We start from the raw sequence: 17,997 nt of genomic DNA, 5'->3' as shown, positions 1-17,997 counted from the left end.
TCATCGTTTAATTTTCTTTCTGAGTTAGTCGAAATTTTCAATCATTCAACTATGCTTCATCAAAGTGTTGTTTGTAAGATAATGTAATCTGTTGTGAGAGATAGGATTATCGATCACTTGACTGCTCACCATCTCCCATCAGATTGTCAACATGGTTTTATTGCCGGTAGATCCTGCACCACTAACTTATTGTCTACGTTGAACGATTGGACTCGCGGCCTTCTGGACGAAAGAGAGCCAGTGGATGCATTGTACCTCGATTTTGCCAAAGCATTTGACAGTGTTCCGCATAAGCGGCTGTTACGTAAAGTGAAGTCTTTGGGAATTGAGGGAAACGTAAAGTGAAGTCTTTGGGAATTGAGGGAAAGAGACTTTCTAGTAGGTAGACGACAACGTGTCAGCATTAACGGAACTGTGTTCGACTGGGCATCTGTGCGCAGTGGCATGCCGCAAGGAAGCGTTCTTGGGCCTATTCTATTCGTTGCTTTTATAAACGATCTACCAGAAGTAGTGTCCAGCGTGTGCTCCATGTATGCCGACGACGCAAAAATTTATAATACAGTGAAGGATGCGTCAAATAAAGTGCTATTGCAAGATGATCTTGACAGTTTAGTTAACTGGGCTGATATGTGGCAGCTGCGGTTTAATGCTGACAAGTGTAAAGTACTTCACCTCTTGAAGAACAATGAACAGCAAGATTACAGTATGAGAAGACAAGGTTGCAACGAAAGCGTAATGATTGAAAAGTCTAGTGTGGGAAAAGATCTCGGAGTTTATGTCGACGAGGAGCTGAAATTTTCTAAGCAAGTTGAAACGAAAGCTAATACATCAATAAACTTCTTGATCTAATCAGACGCTCGTACGAGTTCCTAGATGCAGAAGCGATGAAGCAGTTGCTTGTTGCTGTCGTGCGCCCGAATCTAGAGTTTGGAAACGTTGTGTGGTCACCGAGATTTGTAAAGGACTTGAATTAAATAGAGTATGTTCGAAGACGTGCAACAATGATAATTCCAGGCTTGAAGGGCAAGTCCTACGAAGAAAGATTAAAGATTATGAAGCTTCCAAGCCTCAGTTATCGACGTCTGCTTGGGGACCTCATTGAAGTATACAAGTACACTCATGGTTTATACAAGGTCCCCAAAGGATTACTAGAATTTGAAACAAGAACTAACACCAGGGGCCGTGGCTATAAACTAAAAAAAACTGCGCTGCAACTTGTCCACGCGACAACATTTCTTCTCGCTTCGAATCACCGACATGTGGAACAGCCTACCTGATTACATCGTTGGCGCTCCGAGTATGAACGCGTTTAAGAACAGGCTAGATAAAGCTATGGAAAAATATATGTTCAGACTTGAAATGAATAACGAACCCGGTGGAAGTCTAGTAGCTATTTTAAACTATCGTCAGTCTTGAGAAGATCCGGTCAAATGACACTATTTTAGATCTTCTGTGAACAAGTCACAAAAAGTTCAAGAATCGGCGACAGGCCACATCAGCTGATCAGGCCTACCTACACTTTAGCGACATCACTATATGTCATGTTATGTTATCAAAAGTCTATTCAATTACTTGCCTAACTATAAAAATTGAGCAGCTGAGCTCCACGTTTCGATAATGGAAGAAAATTGTCCAGCCAAAAGCCTCAATACTACCCATGACATCTTTTGATGTTAATTTGTAATATAGTAGTTTTTTATTGCGTGGTGACAAAAAAAACCCTTGCATTGTATCTAATCGGGTCAAGTTCGAACAAAAGGCATTTTAAATAAGGCACATGATTAAGAACAATAAAGCAAATGATTAAAACAACTCGCCGGCCCCAAGTTTTTTTAACCCTTTCGTGACGGCAATGTGTTCTACAACTTTTTATTCGCATTTTTCAACAGAATCATCATGAACTTGGACCGAATATTGCATCTCCGTAAAAAATAATTAAATATATGTTAATCTAAAAATTATATATTTGGGACTAGAAAATCCCGGTAGTATATGGTTCCAACTGAGGTGACACAATTTGCGACATCACTGATTTCGATAAAAAAAATATTTTCGTAATATTTTTGTTAGTAGTTGAATAATATCACAAACTTCCTTTGGCAAACGCGTGTAATAGCTTATATAATAACATATAAAAAAAAACTTTATTTATATTACTTTAGATTTGACATATGTAGGCGCAAGAGTGTTTCTAATATGTCCCTGTAGTTAGCTATGCCATGAATTTAGCGCTACATGCAATGTATAGAGTAAATCGTTGGGTGGGACGTCACAGTCCCGTCAGTCAATTACTTTTGAGTTGACATGGCGCAGGAGTGTTACTCAAGTGTCCCTGTAGTTAGCTATGCCTCGAATGGTACGCTGTATGCAAGTTATGGAGTAAGACATTGAGTGGGACGTCACAGTCCCGTCAGTCACGAAAGTCATGTCCTGTGGGAGTTTCGAAAATATCTACATGCAGTTCCGTTTCGGAGTGCCGTTGTATGTATATCATCGCAACTTGGTTTGGTTTATACGATTCTACCATGACCCATCAGCCCGGTCACAATCGGCTACTGTTGCTGAAGCTTGGCAAAAAGTACCTCTCATTGCATAGGTGAGCTGATAATATCATCACTTGAACGCTATTTTAGAATGATTTCACCAATAGGGCTTAGCACTAATGAGATTCCTCTCCTCTGCGCTGACTTACCGGTAGCTTGTATTCTATTGGTCATTCGGAACGGAAAGAATCTGCGTTGTCCCTCTGTTAAAACAATCAAGCAAGATTTTGATTTTTTTTAAACTTTTATCAGTACGCCCACACCAACTTTTTTGGTGCTTGACTGCTCGTGCACCCAATGCATTGCATATTCGTATTTGCTTTACATTATTAATGAAGTAATAGAATCGAAAAATGTCGAATATTTCATTTCATTTGTCTATCAATTTTGCTTGGTAATTGTGGTCGTTTGTTTACACTTCACAAATTAGATCTTTTTGACACCGGAAAGTGGGCAAATTAGGCGGCATTGGCAAAGCCCCGTCCATACGCTCAAATTATCGTCAATCTTGCATCTCATGCCAAAGTTTGACCGACAAGACGGAAGATTGACGAGCGTCCACACAACTAAAAGTCTCAAACTGCTGCCTGCTGGACGTCAAACTTTCCTCCACTCTTGTGTGCGCTCTCGGCAATGGAGAAGCTAGTGGCGCTCGCTGCAGTGATCGCAGTTTGTGCCACCAAAATTAGATGAAGGCAATGCAAATGGCAAACGTACGCGGTGGTCCCGAAAGTGGTTAAAAAAATACCATAATGAAGTATTTTTTACCGCATTACCACAAAATACCACAGTCCACAGCATCCCTACCACTACCAGGCTGCATTGACGACTTCATTTTGACACATTCTTTAAAAAAAAACAGTTGATTTTTTTCTGTACAAAGTGATTGTTTGCTGTAGGATCAACTTCTTTGCACTTAGCAAATAGCAATCAATGCCGCATAGGCATTCTTGTTCTTTTCATTGTGGCTTTTTGATTGAATTTAGCTACCTCAAATAAGAGAAACTACCTATACTATGAATTTACCATAAACAAGGTATTCTCAACATCAATATAAACTGAGTACCTAAAAGTTTGATCAATTAGATGGTTGCCCATCTTAGTGACAAACCAGAGATTTTTTAGAATCAGTTCATTTTTAATTTCCTCATTTACTCTAGATTTAAACCAATTTTTTATGTATGATAATGCTGGTATGGTATCCATCGGCAATTCGGCATCATCCATGATACTTTGCTGGTGTACTTATAGCCTCATAGGACTCAAAAATGAACTTGAGGTTGAGGGAGAGTCTAAAAAACTTTTGTCACTAGTGAATCTGCCACTGCACTGGACAAGGATGTCAAGGAGTTTTAGGAGTGTAGATGATACATAAGTTGCCAACTTGCCAATCAAAATCAGTGGCCACACTGGCCAGCAGAAACTGTACGTAACTTGCTGCTTGTCTCAATAAACTAGTATATATAACTGGTGACTGGTCAGTTGTCAGAACTACAAGTAATATTTATAGGGTTGGTTAACATTATCATCGTCATTATGATTAATCAGTACCAGAAACCATATTATAATGAGAGCAAAGCTATTTTGATCTCACTTTCCATTCCATAGATGACACATAAGTTGCCACTCTGGCAATCAGCAGAAATTGCACATGCCTAGCCCCACTCCAGCTGCTGAGCTGCTTGTATGAAAATCTGCACTGAAATCAGTATGATAGGCCTACTGGGCAATGGCAGCCTTGGCAGGCCAGGCAGGGTCAGGGTGCATCATGCATACCGGTCATGGAAAATCTGGAAAGTTATATAGGTACTATTCGTAATTTTTGAGACTTGAATACAACTTTCCAGCTTGTCCAGGACAGCTGGACAGTGGACAGGTATGCACCCTGCAATGGGCAATTAGGCATAATTGTAAAATTGGACTTGGACAAATGCCAACCATGATTGGACAAGAACAATCGTATGATAAATCTGGCCCATTTCATCCATACCTAAAAATTTAATTTTTCTAAATTTATTCTGTGAGAGGTAAGGAAAATGGCATATTTTTGCATGCAATTTTTTAAGATCACCTGCAAAATGATCATTTTCACCCATAATTTGAGGAAATTATTGCTGGGCATTCTAAATTGGATAGGTAAAGGGCAATAGGCAGAATTATGATTTATTAATTTGCAGGGTTCAATAACCACATGATGACTACAAAGTTTTTTTTTAATTTGACTGCCCTATAAAGATAGGCCTATGTTGTTTTTTTCATTAGTATGCTACTAACAGATACAAAAATTTCCTATTTGTTCTGCTTTAGATCAGATATTCAAACTTGTCAAAATTTTCAGAATAATAATAATAATTTTGTGACCAATATACTTTATTCTGTAGAGATTTACTTAGTTGGAACTTGGGCCGACAAACTTTTTCCTGGGGTGGAGTGAAATTTGTGTGAATCGTGTCTAATATTAATTCTGCTTCCTTCAATGTGCAATGCCTATCATTTGATCTTCAAGTGAAACAAGCCCTGAAAATCAACCAATTGCTGAAGCAATGATTAATCATGCTAATGAAACCAAATCTGATCCACTAAAATCTACTGTAAAAAAATCTTTTACCCATGAGCATTCGGAAAGTACTAAGGGCAAAAAGTCAATTGAATCAAAGAAAACTGATAATCATGTGAAATTGAAACAAAATGCTGAGCCCAAATCAAGGAAGAATCCAATTTCTATGTATAATCAAAAAGTAGAAGATTTGCAAAGCAACTTGAATGCCATTAAGAAAAATTCAGATGAGAAATTAAATGTACATGCTGTGGCAGCAAGTGAGATAGGGGCCCATTCTAAATTGGAGGGGATAGCTGGTTTTGATGATGAAGATAAATATCCATTATTTAATCACAAAATAGATTATGACTATCAATTCACCCATGAAAGTGATAAAAATGAATCAGAAACTACAAAAAATGTTGATGCATTATCAAAGGAAAAATGTGTTAACCATGTACTTGAAAAAGAGTCTTCCACTACATATGAGCTGGAAACAGAAAATTTTGAATGTGATTTACAGTGGAAAATCAATAAGATCAGAAATGTATTAGATGAACCTGTCTTGGATGTTTATGCTCTGCAGCAGTTGGCTGAGGAGGATGAAGGCTTTGTTTCAGGTTGGACTTATAAAAAGCTATATATAATTGAAATTTTTATCTGATTGATAATTTTATTTATCATCTTCTTTGAGATTTCCTACCCCTGTGTTTCTTTCCAATTGGTATTGTCTTTCTTATATTGACTTTTAATCATATTTAGCCATGCAACTAATATTTTCTTGTGATCCTGAGTGCAATAAATGAAATGTTGTGGTTTTCAGATGATTTGCGTAAGGAAGTATGGCCTAGGCTGCTACTGGTGCACCAGTCACAACCCGTTCCTCTGCTGACTTGCCAACAAGCTCAGCTTCATTCCTCATATTCTCAGGTTTCTGAAATTGAAGTACGATTTAATTATGAGTCAAGATTATTCTCAAGGGTAAAATAGGGTTTATGTGTACAGCTACACAAAAATCTAACATTTCTCACGATTCCTGTGTGTCCTGTTGATGCTATCATATTAACTTTTTCTGTACTCAATGTGTTGTCAGGTTGTGATGGATGTGGAGCGCACACTGAAGCGGTTCCCCCCTGACATCAGTCCTGAGAAGCGGCAGGAGCTCATGGATAAACTTACCAGAGTTATCATGACAGTGCTGCAACGCAACCCACTCTTCCATTATTATCAGGTTTATTTTTATTTAACTAGTATTTCAATATGCAATTAAATATTGAGGGCTCTAATATGATCGCACTCAGAGTTTCTCTCTGAAATTATACTGAGCCCCAGTCAACTGACCTCAAACAATAATAAAGCTCAGAATTAAACATTTTCAATAATTACATTTGGAAAATATTCACTCAAATCTTGTTTGTTATTATTTTAAATTATCCGTGCATTTTGATGACGCAATATAATTGTGCTTAATGATTTTTTTTCTTCTGTAAAGGGCTCACAATGATTTTTATAGTATAGGGTAGTAATGCACTAATTAAAAAAATGTAACTCAGTACTCACTGCAGTGAGTGACAGAGCGCGCATTTTCTCGTCGACGAAAACTTGAGGTCACGGACGGACGGACAGTCAGACAGACAGACGGACATGGCGAGCACAATAGTGCGTTTTTTCCATAAATGAGAAAATGCGCTAAAAACAGCAGTTTATTTGAATATTATCACATTGTACATTTATTTATTGCTCTAGTTTTTCCAAATTATCTGTAAAGTAAAAAAGTTTCCATGATCACTGAAAGGACAGGAGCCACTAATCTTTCACTCTCATTCATATTGCTTGCAGCTTGTGACACTTCAACATTTTTACATAAACATTTTTTTAATGCAGGGCTACCATGATGTGGGCATCACATTTTTGCTGGTGTGTGGAGAGAAACTAGCCATACTGTTGCTTGAAGAGCTCTCCTTGACCCACCTCAGAGAGTTCCTACAGCCAACCATGGAGCGCACACAGCGCTGGCTAGCCTACCTGTATCCCATGCTAGCTGCTCAGAGCCCCGCGCTGTATAATCACCTAGAAGAGTGAGTAATCCAGATCTTCATTTAATTCGTCTAACATTAAATAAAAAGTAAAACATTGTCTCTGAATTACACTTGATTTATTCCTGAACTACTGCAGAATAACAAGAAATGTTTCACAGGTGCGGCGTAGGCACAATGTTCTGCCTGCCGTGGCTGATCACGTGGTACGCTCACTCACTGTCCGAGTACCGCCACGTGGTGCGTCTGTACGACTTCTTACTCGCGTCACCTCCACTCATGCCCATATATGTGGCTGGGGCAATCATCCTGCATAGAGAACAGCAGCTGCTGGCCGTGCCCTGCGACATGCCCAGCATGCATCAGGCGCTCTCCAGGGTAAGATTTGTACATTTTGTCGGCAGGCACATAAAATGTTGATGCTATTCACATTTTAATCTTTTTGCAAAAATCATCGAAATGTGCAAAAATGCTAATTCTGAAGTAAGTACAAAGAAGTATGATTAATTATAAGTTATATGTAGTTTATGTATTTTTCAAAATTTTGCTTCTTGAAGGAGTAAATTCACTGTTGAAGAATATATTGAACAAGATCCCTATGTCATTAAAAGCTAATATTACTTAAATTAATGACACAAATGTAAGGGAAAGGTGTCCAACTTCGATTTAATTTAATTTCATTGACTTACTGCTAATAATTGATAAATGTTGATACATCCGTCATAAAAAATGCATAAAGAGCATCATTTTCGTTGTACGAGTAAAAAATAATCTAAATGCTTGAATTGCAATTCTTTGGGATGCTATCTAGGTATGAAATGAGAGGCAGCTAATTGGTGATCAACAGAGGCATATTATATAATTCATATGTACAGAGCGTATAAGAATACCGTACATTTAATCTATCTTCAAAACTAATCTATAATTATAGAAACTTGAAACAAGAAATTCTTACGGTTGTGCAAGGGCAAGCCACTTCAGATCGATGAAGTTCAGCCAAGAATGTTGTATCTTGTAGCTGACACTGTAGCACCAGTTTTGGCTCATATTTTTAACCTACATATGTCCTGTGGTGTGTATCCTGATTCACTGAAACTTGCTCGCGTTATATCTATTTTTAAATCCGGTGACCCGCACAATGTCTGTAATTATCGTCCAATATCAACCTTGCCTTTTCTTAATAAGATTTTTTGGAAAAAATCCTGCATTCTATACTCACCAATTTTTTTCAACAAGTTTTCAATAATTTCTGATGATCAGTTTAGTTTCCGAAAGGGAACCAACACAACTATGGCTATATTTTATTTAGTTCTAGACCTTCTCAAGACATATCATTATAAAGAATACTGTGTTGCGCTTTTTCTGGACCTACAAAAGGCCTTCAATTGTGTGAATCACCAAGTACTATTGGGTAAGCTCCACCGTTATGGAGTTAGGGGGACTTTCCTTACTCAGTCTTACCGCACGAACAGAAAGCAGTTCGTCGCATTGAATGAAATCAATTCCCCCTTAAGGCCCATCAATATAGGTGTACTTTAAGGCTCTGTACTTCTTACAGAGCCTTTAAGGCCTTTATTCTTTAATATTTTTATTAATGATATCGCTTCATCTTTAACGTGCACTGTAAGCTTTTTGCCGACTACGCCGTGTTCTATGTCTCGAGAAACTCGTATGACGAAGCGTGTGACAATATATCAGAGCTGTCATTGAATCTGTCAAGATGACTTCTAGCAAACAAGCTAGTGGCACATATAGACAAGACTATGTTGATGCTTTTTATTCCAAGAACCGTTTCCGTTTTACTTGACATTACCTTCAATGGGACAATCTTGAAATGGGTAGATGAATTCAGGTATCTTAGTTTAATCCTCGGTTACAAGTTCTGCTTCAATAAACACATTAACCACGTCTGTCATTAACTGAGTAAAGACCACGGAGTTTTGATGTTCAAATTTCAACTTATAAAGTTCATGAATAGAGCACTTAACCTACCATGCTGAACGTCTTTTTAAATCTGCTTTCGCCCCTCTTGTTCCCTAACATTATCACACCAGGGGCGTTCGATTTAACTGACCACCGGTTCGTTTAAAAATAGAAAAAAGTGGAACCGTTTTTAATTGTGTGAAATATTTTAACGAATTGCCAGATGAGTTCAAACAAGATTTCTACGAAATGTCTGAAATAATCCCCTGGTTTTATCCTAAACCAGCATTAATTTGATTTCGAATATTACGCAAATTTAAAGCATTTTGGCTAGATGTTTGCAGTTGTACCCTGTTTTACTGAGTCTAATGTTGATATTGCCTCTTTCATTCTGATTTTTCTACTATGGTCTATGACATGCGGTTATCAGTTTTTAAGGCATTTGTCAATGGTTTTGATTAATTTAGAAATTTGTTACTCGTTTGTTCTCATCGTCGTCTTGTTATCATTGGAATGGAGCTTTGTACCTATTGTGTTGCATGCGAAAGATTTTTTAGCTTACATGGGCATTTACCTGGAAGCCTTGCTATTTTATTTCACGTCTCTTTTTATTTTTCATTGTAATGTGTGCTCCTGTGTGAATAAATAGATCAAATTAAATAGGAGCAATTCGTGAAATAAAAGCATGATTTCGAGTATTCAACTTCACTACAGATCCCTGATGATATGCCACTTGAAAGTGTCTTCAAGGAAGCACGCCAGATGTACAAACGGCTTCCTCCTGCATCTCTCTCTGACGGCGTCGACCGTTATCTTCTACGGCAGTGAGTTACGCAAACATGGCGCTGTACATCTTATTGATTCATTGTTTTACAATACAACTCATTATTAGTTTGATTTTCGAACGTTTTTGAATTGTCTCTTTGATAATGTTTTATCGCTTTTGGCTTTATAAAAGCGTATGGTACACTTAGGAGCTTGTCTCAATATTATCATGTGATTACAGGAAGCAGCGCGAGGAGGCCGAGCGAGCAGAGCGGGACCGGCGTATTGCTGCCAGGAAGCACGCGTCCGGTCGTAGCCCTGCGTGGTGGCTGCCCTCACAACTACGACGGGCGATGTGGGCTACGTCTGCAGGATACGGCAGGACATGGGCGTTTGCTGCTGGCACCGTAGCCTTAGTGGCGGTGGCACTGGGCGTGGCGTCGATCTACTTCCGGCCTGACAGCAGTCGGCTGATAGGCGCATCGTGGGGAGCAGACAGGCCTGTGATTGCACCGTGACTCTTCTTTCTCTAATACAGCGCGCCATAGCTTGATGCCTTTGTACATAATAATATAGGTAAATTAAAACCATATGATTTGTTAACTTTTGTTGATTGATGAGTGATGTGTTATATTCTTTCGAGAATTTTATAGTATAATTCTATAAGCACAAAACTATCTCGTTCAACTTTTCCTTCGTAGTATAAGTGTTACTTGTAGGTTACATTTCAATAATTTATGCACAATACAATCAAACCATGTTGACATGATTCTTAATATATATTTTCAACTGGACTAGCTTAGTCGACTCGTTCAGACTCTGGTACTTGAGCAAAGTCGTTGCTATGCGAGAAAAGAGACGCCAGAGCGCGCGGGTCGTGAACAGTCCCGCGAACATCCATAATGTAGCTCAGGCGCTGGCCCTGCCTGTGCAATCGGCACGAATCGTACCCCCCAAGAAGGTAATTTAGCTTTTCAGTGCGCAGCTGGAAGGAAATAACCATAAGTTATTCAATATCCATCGCGTCGCTGACAAATTTCATAAAAATTTTGATCGGTACAGAATGGTGAAAAGGTGCAAGTTTATATTGAGCAACCATAATAACTTATATGGTGTCCATTCCTGTAGGAAACCGTATCAAGGTTTTATAGAATTAAAAAAAAATTCATTGCATTGCAGTTTGACGTTCATTATATACTCGACGCTGATCATGAAAAGGAGCAAGTAAAAATTATTTATTTGAGCATGTTGAGTCAAAGTTATCCAGCATGAAGTCAAACCTGCATTCGGGGGACTTGACGAGTGCGGGCAGCACCGCTGAACGAGTTTGTCGTGACCATGACGGTCAGCCCATCAGGAAGCAGCGTCAGAGACCTCACACATCGCAGAGAGTGGTTCATGATAGCACCTATCGTGAACACCCCTGGACGCAGCGCAGTGTAAGGGAACTCGTAGGAGTAAATTGATTCTAAATAGGACTATTTTTCTTTCTCAAGCATGACGACCATATATTGCAATACAATAAGAATTAAGAATATGAATCCTTTGAAGTTGATGAAATTTCAATAAGCAATATTGGATGTATTGGAAGTATAACTTTATTGAGGCTGCAATTGGTTAGAACTTGAATGGGTGACGATTCTCAAGGTAACATTCTTATTACGACAATTTGAACTTGGGTCAATATTCACAATAACGATTCACAAATTTGCAGCCGCAGCTGAATGAGGCCCACCTTCTTTGAAAGCTTATGGTATAATTCCCAGCAGAAGTTTTACGGCCTCTAGTGGTCATAGTAAATGACTAATGACTCTAAATTCATACAACTCGTGATTTGGAGCAAATACTATGAAAAAGGTGAAAGCATAGGTTCAAAGCATGTAAAGTTAAATTTGCAAATAGCTTGAACTATTAACATACCTGCAGCCAGAAAAGCGGATGCGATGTACGGTTTCAAAGGATTAAAGTTGAGATATTGATAAAAAGGATGAAAGTCTTCCGTGCTAGGGCGGTCTTCAATCACCTCATAGTCCTCGGAAGTATAAATGATATAACCCATATATGTTAGAAAACCACAAAGTCCAAAAGCCAATATATTATAAATCACACTTTCTTTACCATTGTTGTGGGTAAACAAGACTTTACCATTCTCACGAAGTGATTCATTCAGAATTTTCATGTCAAGTTTGGGCTTTGAGGCAGTTTGTGAGTGCAATGATCTAGATTGATAAGGATTAGATCTTGAAGTACTCAGAAACTGCGGCACCTTTTCCATGTGATGTTTTCCACTAATGCACCTAGTGTTTTCCACTAATAAGCAAAGATTATTATGCCAACAGTTGAAGTTGATGCCCCAATTATTCACTTTCATAATGCCAGTACGCGGCATATTTGCGGGAGCAGAACTATGCAGTGCTCTAAAGCACAAATGCAGGCAAGTAAAGTTTGCTACTTTGGACAACATTTTCAAACTTCGAAATTTTATTCATTCAAAAATAATCTCAATTTAATTAGAAGCTGTCTATATTTAGGTTTGATTAGTTCTCTACTTATAATGGATAAAATCCTTCTCCTAGCAATAACCTGTAAATAAATAAGATTTCAATAAATTGAGCTATGAAAAATCATGTTTACACTGGCAGCAGATGTTATAATTTGAAAAATCAGAGTTTTTTCCTCATTTACTCACCACAATCAGCCACAATGATAAAGCTCAATAGTTACCAGTACTAAAAGCTCAACTGTTCTCCACAGACTACTCGTTTTGGTATAAGTTGAGACTTGATTAACAGACAAAACTAAAAATGCCTTCGGCAATGTTTTAATGAACTACATTAGGTCTGCTGAAAAAAGTAAATTCATAAAATAAACAATTCCTCTTCCAAAAAGCATTCCTCCTATAGTAGGTACATAGAAAGCAAACAGTTTATCTTGAGGCTTTAAAATCCCGACGCACTCCAACAGTTCTATCAAAAAGCTCTGGCCTAACGAAATTTCCTCGACCATCAACCAAATAGTGAAATGGGCGTCCTTGCAACTTAAGTGACATGTAGGAGCCTCCAATTCTTGAAGTTTTAGCAGACACCTGAGGGCGAAATAAATATATAAGTTCAGTTGATGAGCTTGGATTTGCTAAGGACACAAAATAAAAAATTCCCTTAAAAAAAACATGTTAACAAACTTACAGAAAAGGTTTTTCATCACATTTTGTTATGGTACTCATTTTATTTATGAGAAAGAAATAAATAGAGTCAAACATTGGAGTAATGGATACATTTTTTAATAGGCAACAAGTTATTAGACATTATGGCAAGTTGTATATATACAGAATTAAGGAAATAGAAGAATCTTACCTCTTCAAGAGGCACAGTTATGAACCTTTTCTTGAAAAATGGAGTGTAAGTGGAAATAGTGACAGTCTTTCCACCTTTGCGTAATACTATGTGATGAATTGTGCGTAAAGCATAGAGCCAACATCCACCTAGTACTACATAACCTGTAAAAATGAATTTTTGAAAAAAATTCAAACAAGAAATGTCATGGTTGCTACTAACAATTTCATTTTCCCTATAGTAACTTGAGCATTTCCAAAAAATTTAAATTCTGTTTCAGATATACCGGTAATATTCAACAAAAGAGTATATTTGAGCATAAATAGCTTACATAGTTATACATAATATGATACTCAAAATAACTAACACCTAAACATCTCCTTACCAATGCAAAAGGCTGAAATGGAAATATGATACTTGTACTTGGAGAAATCATACGTCCTCCACCATGGCAGTTCTGCAGTTGGCTCCACAACAGGGACAGTTTTCATAGCTTTTGCAGTAAAGCCTATAGATACCCAGAAGATGCATTGTGAGATACCAAAAATATTCATAAGCCTTATAAATTTGTCATGGTTGACAACAAACAAAAGTTGATCTTTAGCTTGATTAACATCCAATATCAATTTTTCAGGCTTACAATTTTGTGGGACAGAAGTGTAAAAGAATCTATTCAGAACTTGACATTTTTTTACAGGTGCAATAATATTAATGCACTTGTAGGCAGGCAACAGAATTTTTGATCTGAGACTTAGTATCATAATTCGGACTTAATGATCATAAATAAAAAGCCTGAAAAGGAAAATATTGTCAACATACATGACAAGACAATAGCCCCAACAGTTGAAGCTACAACCTCACTAGAAAATACATATAAGTTGTAAAAACTTTTCTTCTTCATTGTTTTCACAATAATATTTTACTCAATATTCATGATTTGTTTGGAGCATTTCTACAAATTTCTCCTGCATCAGTCCTTGGTGGAATAGTTTTCCTGATGTGATTTCCAGGAGTCAACAGCCTCCCAGTAGCTTTTCTCTCATAACATTAATATATGCTTCCAATATACTTCACAATACAGCAAGGAAATTACATGGTGAAAATATCAAAAAGAAAGCAAAAGCTTAAAACCCAAAATGTATCCATTGAGTAAGCAGCTCCAAGCTTGGAAATTGTATTCCTTAATTGAACCTTGGTCAAGTTCCATGCATGGACAGATAAGGTGTTTCAAGAAAAAAATCAATAAATGTCCAAATTGTTTCCAGCCTGATGGTTTTGATTGAAAGAATTTTCAATACCTCAAAATATCTAAGAAACTACTACAATGACATTTTGGAGATAATAACAGCAGCCTCATTGATGCTTGATAGCTTATAACCTAATGTTCATACAGTCATGAAGTAATTTTCAGAAAATTAAAATTCTCATCTTATTCACTAGGTATATCTAAATGATTGACGTTATTTCTGTGGAAACGATTGATTATGTTAGCAATCTGCTCATCAACCAAAATGAAAATAGATTTTCAACTCTATCCACTAGATCAGGAGTGTATGAGTTATGGCCATTATACTGAATACATTTGGATCTTCCCAATGCTGCACCTGAACTTGTCTGTCCTTTCATGGGCTTTCTCCATGAATGTCATGGTGCTCAATTCAGTAACAGTAGTTGATTGAGAATTCGTGGTGGGCAACACACTTCCCTGAATATCTGATACTCATCTGTAAGTAACCTTGCAAGAGCTTCTGCACTTGTGCCCAAAATTATTCCTACCCTAACATCATTTTGACAAATTCAGAGAAATAGACCAAAAAATAATTATCTAAAACTTTAAAGGAGATGTATACCATTTATGAACCCTATAACATGTATTTAGAAACCAAAAAACATTATAAAAACAGTTTTGTAAACCAATACAAAGGAAACATATAACTGATTCATGACCAAATTTATTCATACCCTGAATCAATAGTTAATAGCATGGCCTTTACCTTTAATAACTTGCTGTAAATGCTTTGGGTAATGGTCAATAGTAAACTCCTGCAGCTCAAAATAATTTTCTTGAAATGAACTGGGGCAGACGAAACGAGACGAGAAAATTCCAGGAAAAAAATAATGGGACAGAGGGTAAAATTTGTCCCGGAATAGATGTACTGTAAAATGGGGTAACTTAGACCGGCGGGGTAACTTAGACCACTTTTCGTTTTTTTTTAACAAAAACCCCCACAACTCAAAAACTATTTGACAGAAAAATTTTGTCAATGGGAATTAAAGGCCTAATACTGAGCCTACATAACACAATAGAAAGACTTAAAAAGTTTGCATATCTAATAGGTTAAAAAATTAAAAATGTGACCCATGAAAAAAAGCTATTATTCAAAGCCTGTCAGAGTACCCCCTCCAATTTTTTTTGAGTGAAGCTAGAGTATAGACTTGTATTTTGCATGTTTCAATTCAAGTTTAATTTAGCTAGTAAAAAAATGGCATCATTTATAAAAAAAGTGGTCTAAGTTACCCCATTTTACGGTATGAACCGAGACAAGACTTCTGTTTGGGACTTTAAAACTTGTGTCCCGGTAACTTATGAACTGGGACGAGACAGACAGATTTGAAACAAGACATAATGAGATGAGACAAGATTTGTCTTAATTACTATTTAAGACAAAACAAGTTTTTCGATTATGATACGAATCATTTTGAAAACATGGGTTGAAGAATGACAAGTTGCCCTTTATTGCTAATAGGGCCAAAGACAGTTGCCAGTTAAATTGAGTTAATTGCAGATTTAGCAAAATTTGTTTGACTGACATGGCAGTTAATTAGTGGTCCGACAAACGCTGCAAACCTGTTGATGTATGTATGCACGGCTGAGTATTGAGTCAAAAATTTTAATCTCAAGTCTTAACTAAGGCTTTGATGGCACTTATGAGAACCGTACGAAAATGAGTCCAGTGTATTACGCATTCGGAACAAGTTCAAGCGCCGTGGAGCGCATAGGGTGTAGGGACACAGTGTCTAGATTAGTCGGCCAGTTAGTAGACAGTGGAGTGGAGTCCTGATAAGATATTCCTAATAATACTGAAGCTAATTTTAGATTATCTCTGCCTTTAGTAAAATTTTGTGCTATGCCTCAAGGAAATCTTCACAATTGTGCAGTTTCCTAAATTGTTATCAAACACTTGGGCTTGTTTAATGTTATTTAGAAAGGATACACACGGATATTTTGAGTTCTTTTTTGAAGATCAAACTATTATATTTTTTCCCTTAAATTTTTGTTGTATTTTAAAATGTTGTTGATATTTCTTTCCAAACTTTTTGTCAAAGAAGATTGCTTAAGGCAAGATCAATGAATCCGATCCTGTGATTGAGCTGGAGGCAAATCGAAGTCTCTCCACTCAGCCGATGTCACCAGCCACAGCTGGTATGGCCTCGTCCAAACCATCATAGAACACAATTAAAAAAAATGTTTTTACATTTTTATTTGCCTGTCAAGATTAAGTACCACATAAAACCACAACATGTATTCGTAGCCAAAATCATTTCAATTGCCGAGCTCCAATCAGAATAGTAAAAGGATACGTCTCAAGTTATTATATAAATGCAAAGGTGGGCAGTAGCAGCCTCTACATTTCCAGTAGCGGTAGCGGTGCTACATTTAAGCAATTGTAGTGGTAGCGGTAGCGCCTGCTACATATTTAAGTAGCGATACGAGGTTTTGCTGCTACAGCGCTACTGCTACATTTATAGATAAAGCCTTTAGATTTTACTTAAGGGGACTGGCTACCTTCCAACAAAACTTTTTTGTTTACAGACGGATCGTTTTGAAACTTGGTACACATATGTACAACAGAAATCTAAGACCTTTTTGTTCATGTAAATTAAAAAAAAATGAAAGAAAACGTGGAAAAAATAGAAAACGGGAAATAAGGGGGTACTATAAAAAAGTTTATAACTTTTGCAAATCACATGCTACAATGTCAAGACACATATCATTCAATTTGTAACAACAATATCTAGCGACTGTAGAGCCCCAATTTTTTATTTTCCTCAGCGTTTTTTTTGCGTTCTTCCCATTTCTTTCACATTTTAACCTCCCCCACCTTCCTTCCCCTCCCATATATAAGTCAAACCATTCACATATTAAAAAAAAAGGTTTCTAGAGTCGCTAGGTATTGTTTTTACAAATCGAATGGTATGTCTCTCATTGCCGTAGCTTGAAAACTGTTGGAGTTATAATTTTTTTAAGATGGCGTTTTTTGGATTTTTTAATTTTTCAGGCGAACTAAATAAAGTAAAATTCATTGAAAACAGAAGAATATGCCCAAAAATTCTTGATATTGTAGCCCAAGCTTTCCCGTTGCCAATTATTTGCATTCAAGGTACCAGCACGCATCTTTAGACCTATTTATATTAAATTTATTGTGAATAATAGGCTATAGATGGGACTTTTTATATATAAATATATATATAAAATATTCATTTTACATAACTTTACAACTGCATTACGCAAAAACTATCGCATGAACATCCATGGTAGTAGCTTTGTTAAATGCGTCTTGTTTGTAGCTTTCAAACGAGTGCAAACACTTTGCAATTAACCTAAATAATGACATATAAATACCATTTATTTATAAATAATGATATAAAATGATCATTTTATAAAAGTTCAAGACTGCATTACACAAAAAAGTATTGCATGTACATCTATGGTAGTAACTTTGTTGAACGCGTCTCATTTGTAGCTTTCAAACGAGTGCAAACACTTTCTAATTAACGAGAGTAATGATCTATATATACAGATTTAATTCAAATAAATCTTTGTACATATTGTTAAAAAATGTTCATATATATATTTT

General features: G+C 36.9%; 2 protein-coding genes across 3 annotated transcripts; one reads left to right on the top strand and one right to left on the bottom strand.

The window, feature by feature from the left end:
• The first annotated feature begins 4,399 nt into the window (after positions 1–4,399).
• On the top strand, positions 4,400–10,480 carry LOC108667233 (TBC1 domain family member 20-like). Its single transcript, XM_018154234.2, has 7 exons — positions 4,400–5,702; positions 5,906–6,012; positions 6,176–6,313; positions 6,967–7,160; positions 7,280–7,496; positions 9,756–9,865; positions 10,048–10,480. The coding sequence occupies exons 1-7, from the start codon at positions 5,087–5,089 to the stop codon at positions 10,322–10,324; spliced, it is 1,659 nt and encodes a 552-aa protein (XP_018009723.1). The 5' UTR covers positions 4,400–5,086; the 3' UTR covers positions 10,325–10,480.
• Positions 10,401–13,931, bottom strand: LOC108667234. Of its 2 annotated transcripts, XR_001930540.2 has the most exons (5): positions 13,524–13,931; positions 13,160–13,302; positions 11,727–12,891; positions 11,087–11,229; positions 10,401–10,791 (listed from the first exon to the last, which is right to left on the bottom strand). XR_001930540.2 is itself a non-coding variant. In XM_018154235.2 (3 exons), exons 1-3 carry the CDS (start codon positions 12,268–12,270, stop codon positions 10,606–10,608), a joined length of 873 nt encoding a protein of 290 aa, XP_018009724.1. In that variant the 5' UTR covers positions 12,271–12,733; the 3' UTR covers positions 10,401–10,605. The 2 variants fall into 2 exon arrangements, 1 of the variants encoding a protein (XP_018009724.1); XM_018154235.2 differs by lacking the exons at positions 13,160–13,302; positions 13,524–13,931 and having other exon boundaries at positions 11,727–12,733.
• Between the last annotated feature and the right edge of the window lie 4,066 nt (positions 13,932–17,997).

Source organism: Hyalella azteca, unplaced genomic scaffold, assembly GCF_000764305.2.
Source record: "Hyalella azteca isolate HAZT.00-mixed unplaced genomic scaffold, Hazt_2.0.2 contig16463, whole genome shotgun sequence".
NCBI classification, from domain to species: Eukaryota; Metazoa; Arthropoda; class Malacostraca; order Amphipoda; family Hyalellidae; genus Hyalella; species Hyalella azteca.
This window is presented reverse-complemented; position numbering and strand designations above follow the sequence as displayed.

Excerpts from the sequence above, each read along its gene's own strand:
- LOC108667234 (XM_018154235.2), bottom strand. The coding sequence starts at position 12,270 with ATGTTGTCCAAAGTAGCAAACTTTACTTGCCTGCATTTGTGCTTTAGA. Across the intron at positions 11,230-11,726 it reads ATCCGCTTTTCTGGCTGCAG|GGGTGTTCACGATAGGTGCT; the intron begins GTATGTTAATAG and ends CGCTGCGTCCAG. Across the intron at positions 10,792-11,086 it reads GTCAAGTCCCCCGAATGCAG|CTGCGCACTGAAAAGCTAAA; the intron begins GTTTGACTTCAT and ends ATTTCCTTCCAG.
- LOC108667233 (XM_018154234.2), top strand. The coding sequence starts at position 5,087 with ATGATTAATCATGCTAATGAAACCAAATCTGATCCACTAAAATCTACT. Across the intron at positions 5,703-5,905 it reads GGATGAAGGCTTTGTTTCAG|ATGATTTGCGTAAGGAAGTA; the intron begins GTTGGACTTATA and ends TGTGGTTTTCAG. Across the intron at positions 7,497-9,755 it reads TGCATCAGGCGCTCTCCAGG|ATCCCTGATGATATGCCACT; the intron begins GTAAGATTTGTA and ends ACTTCACTACAG.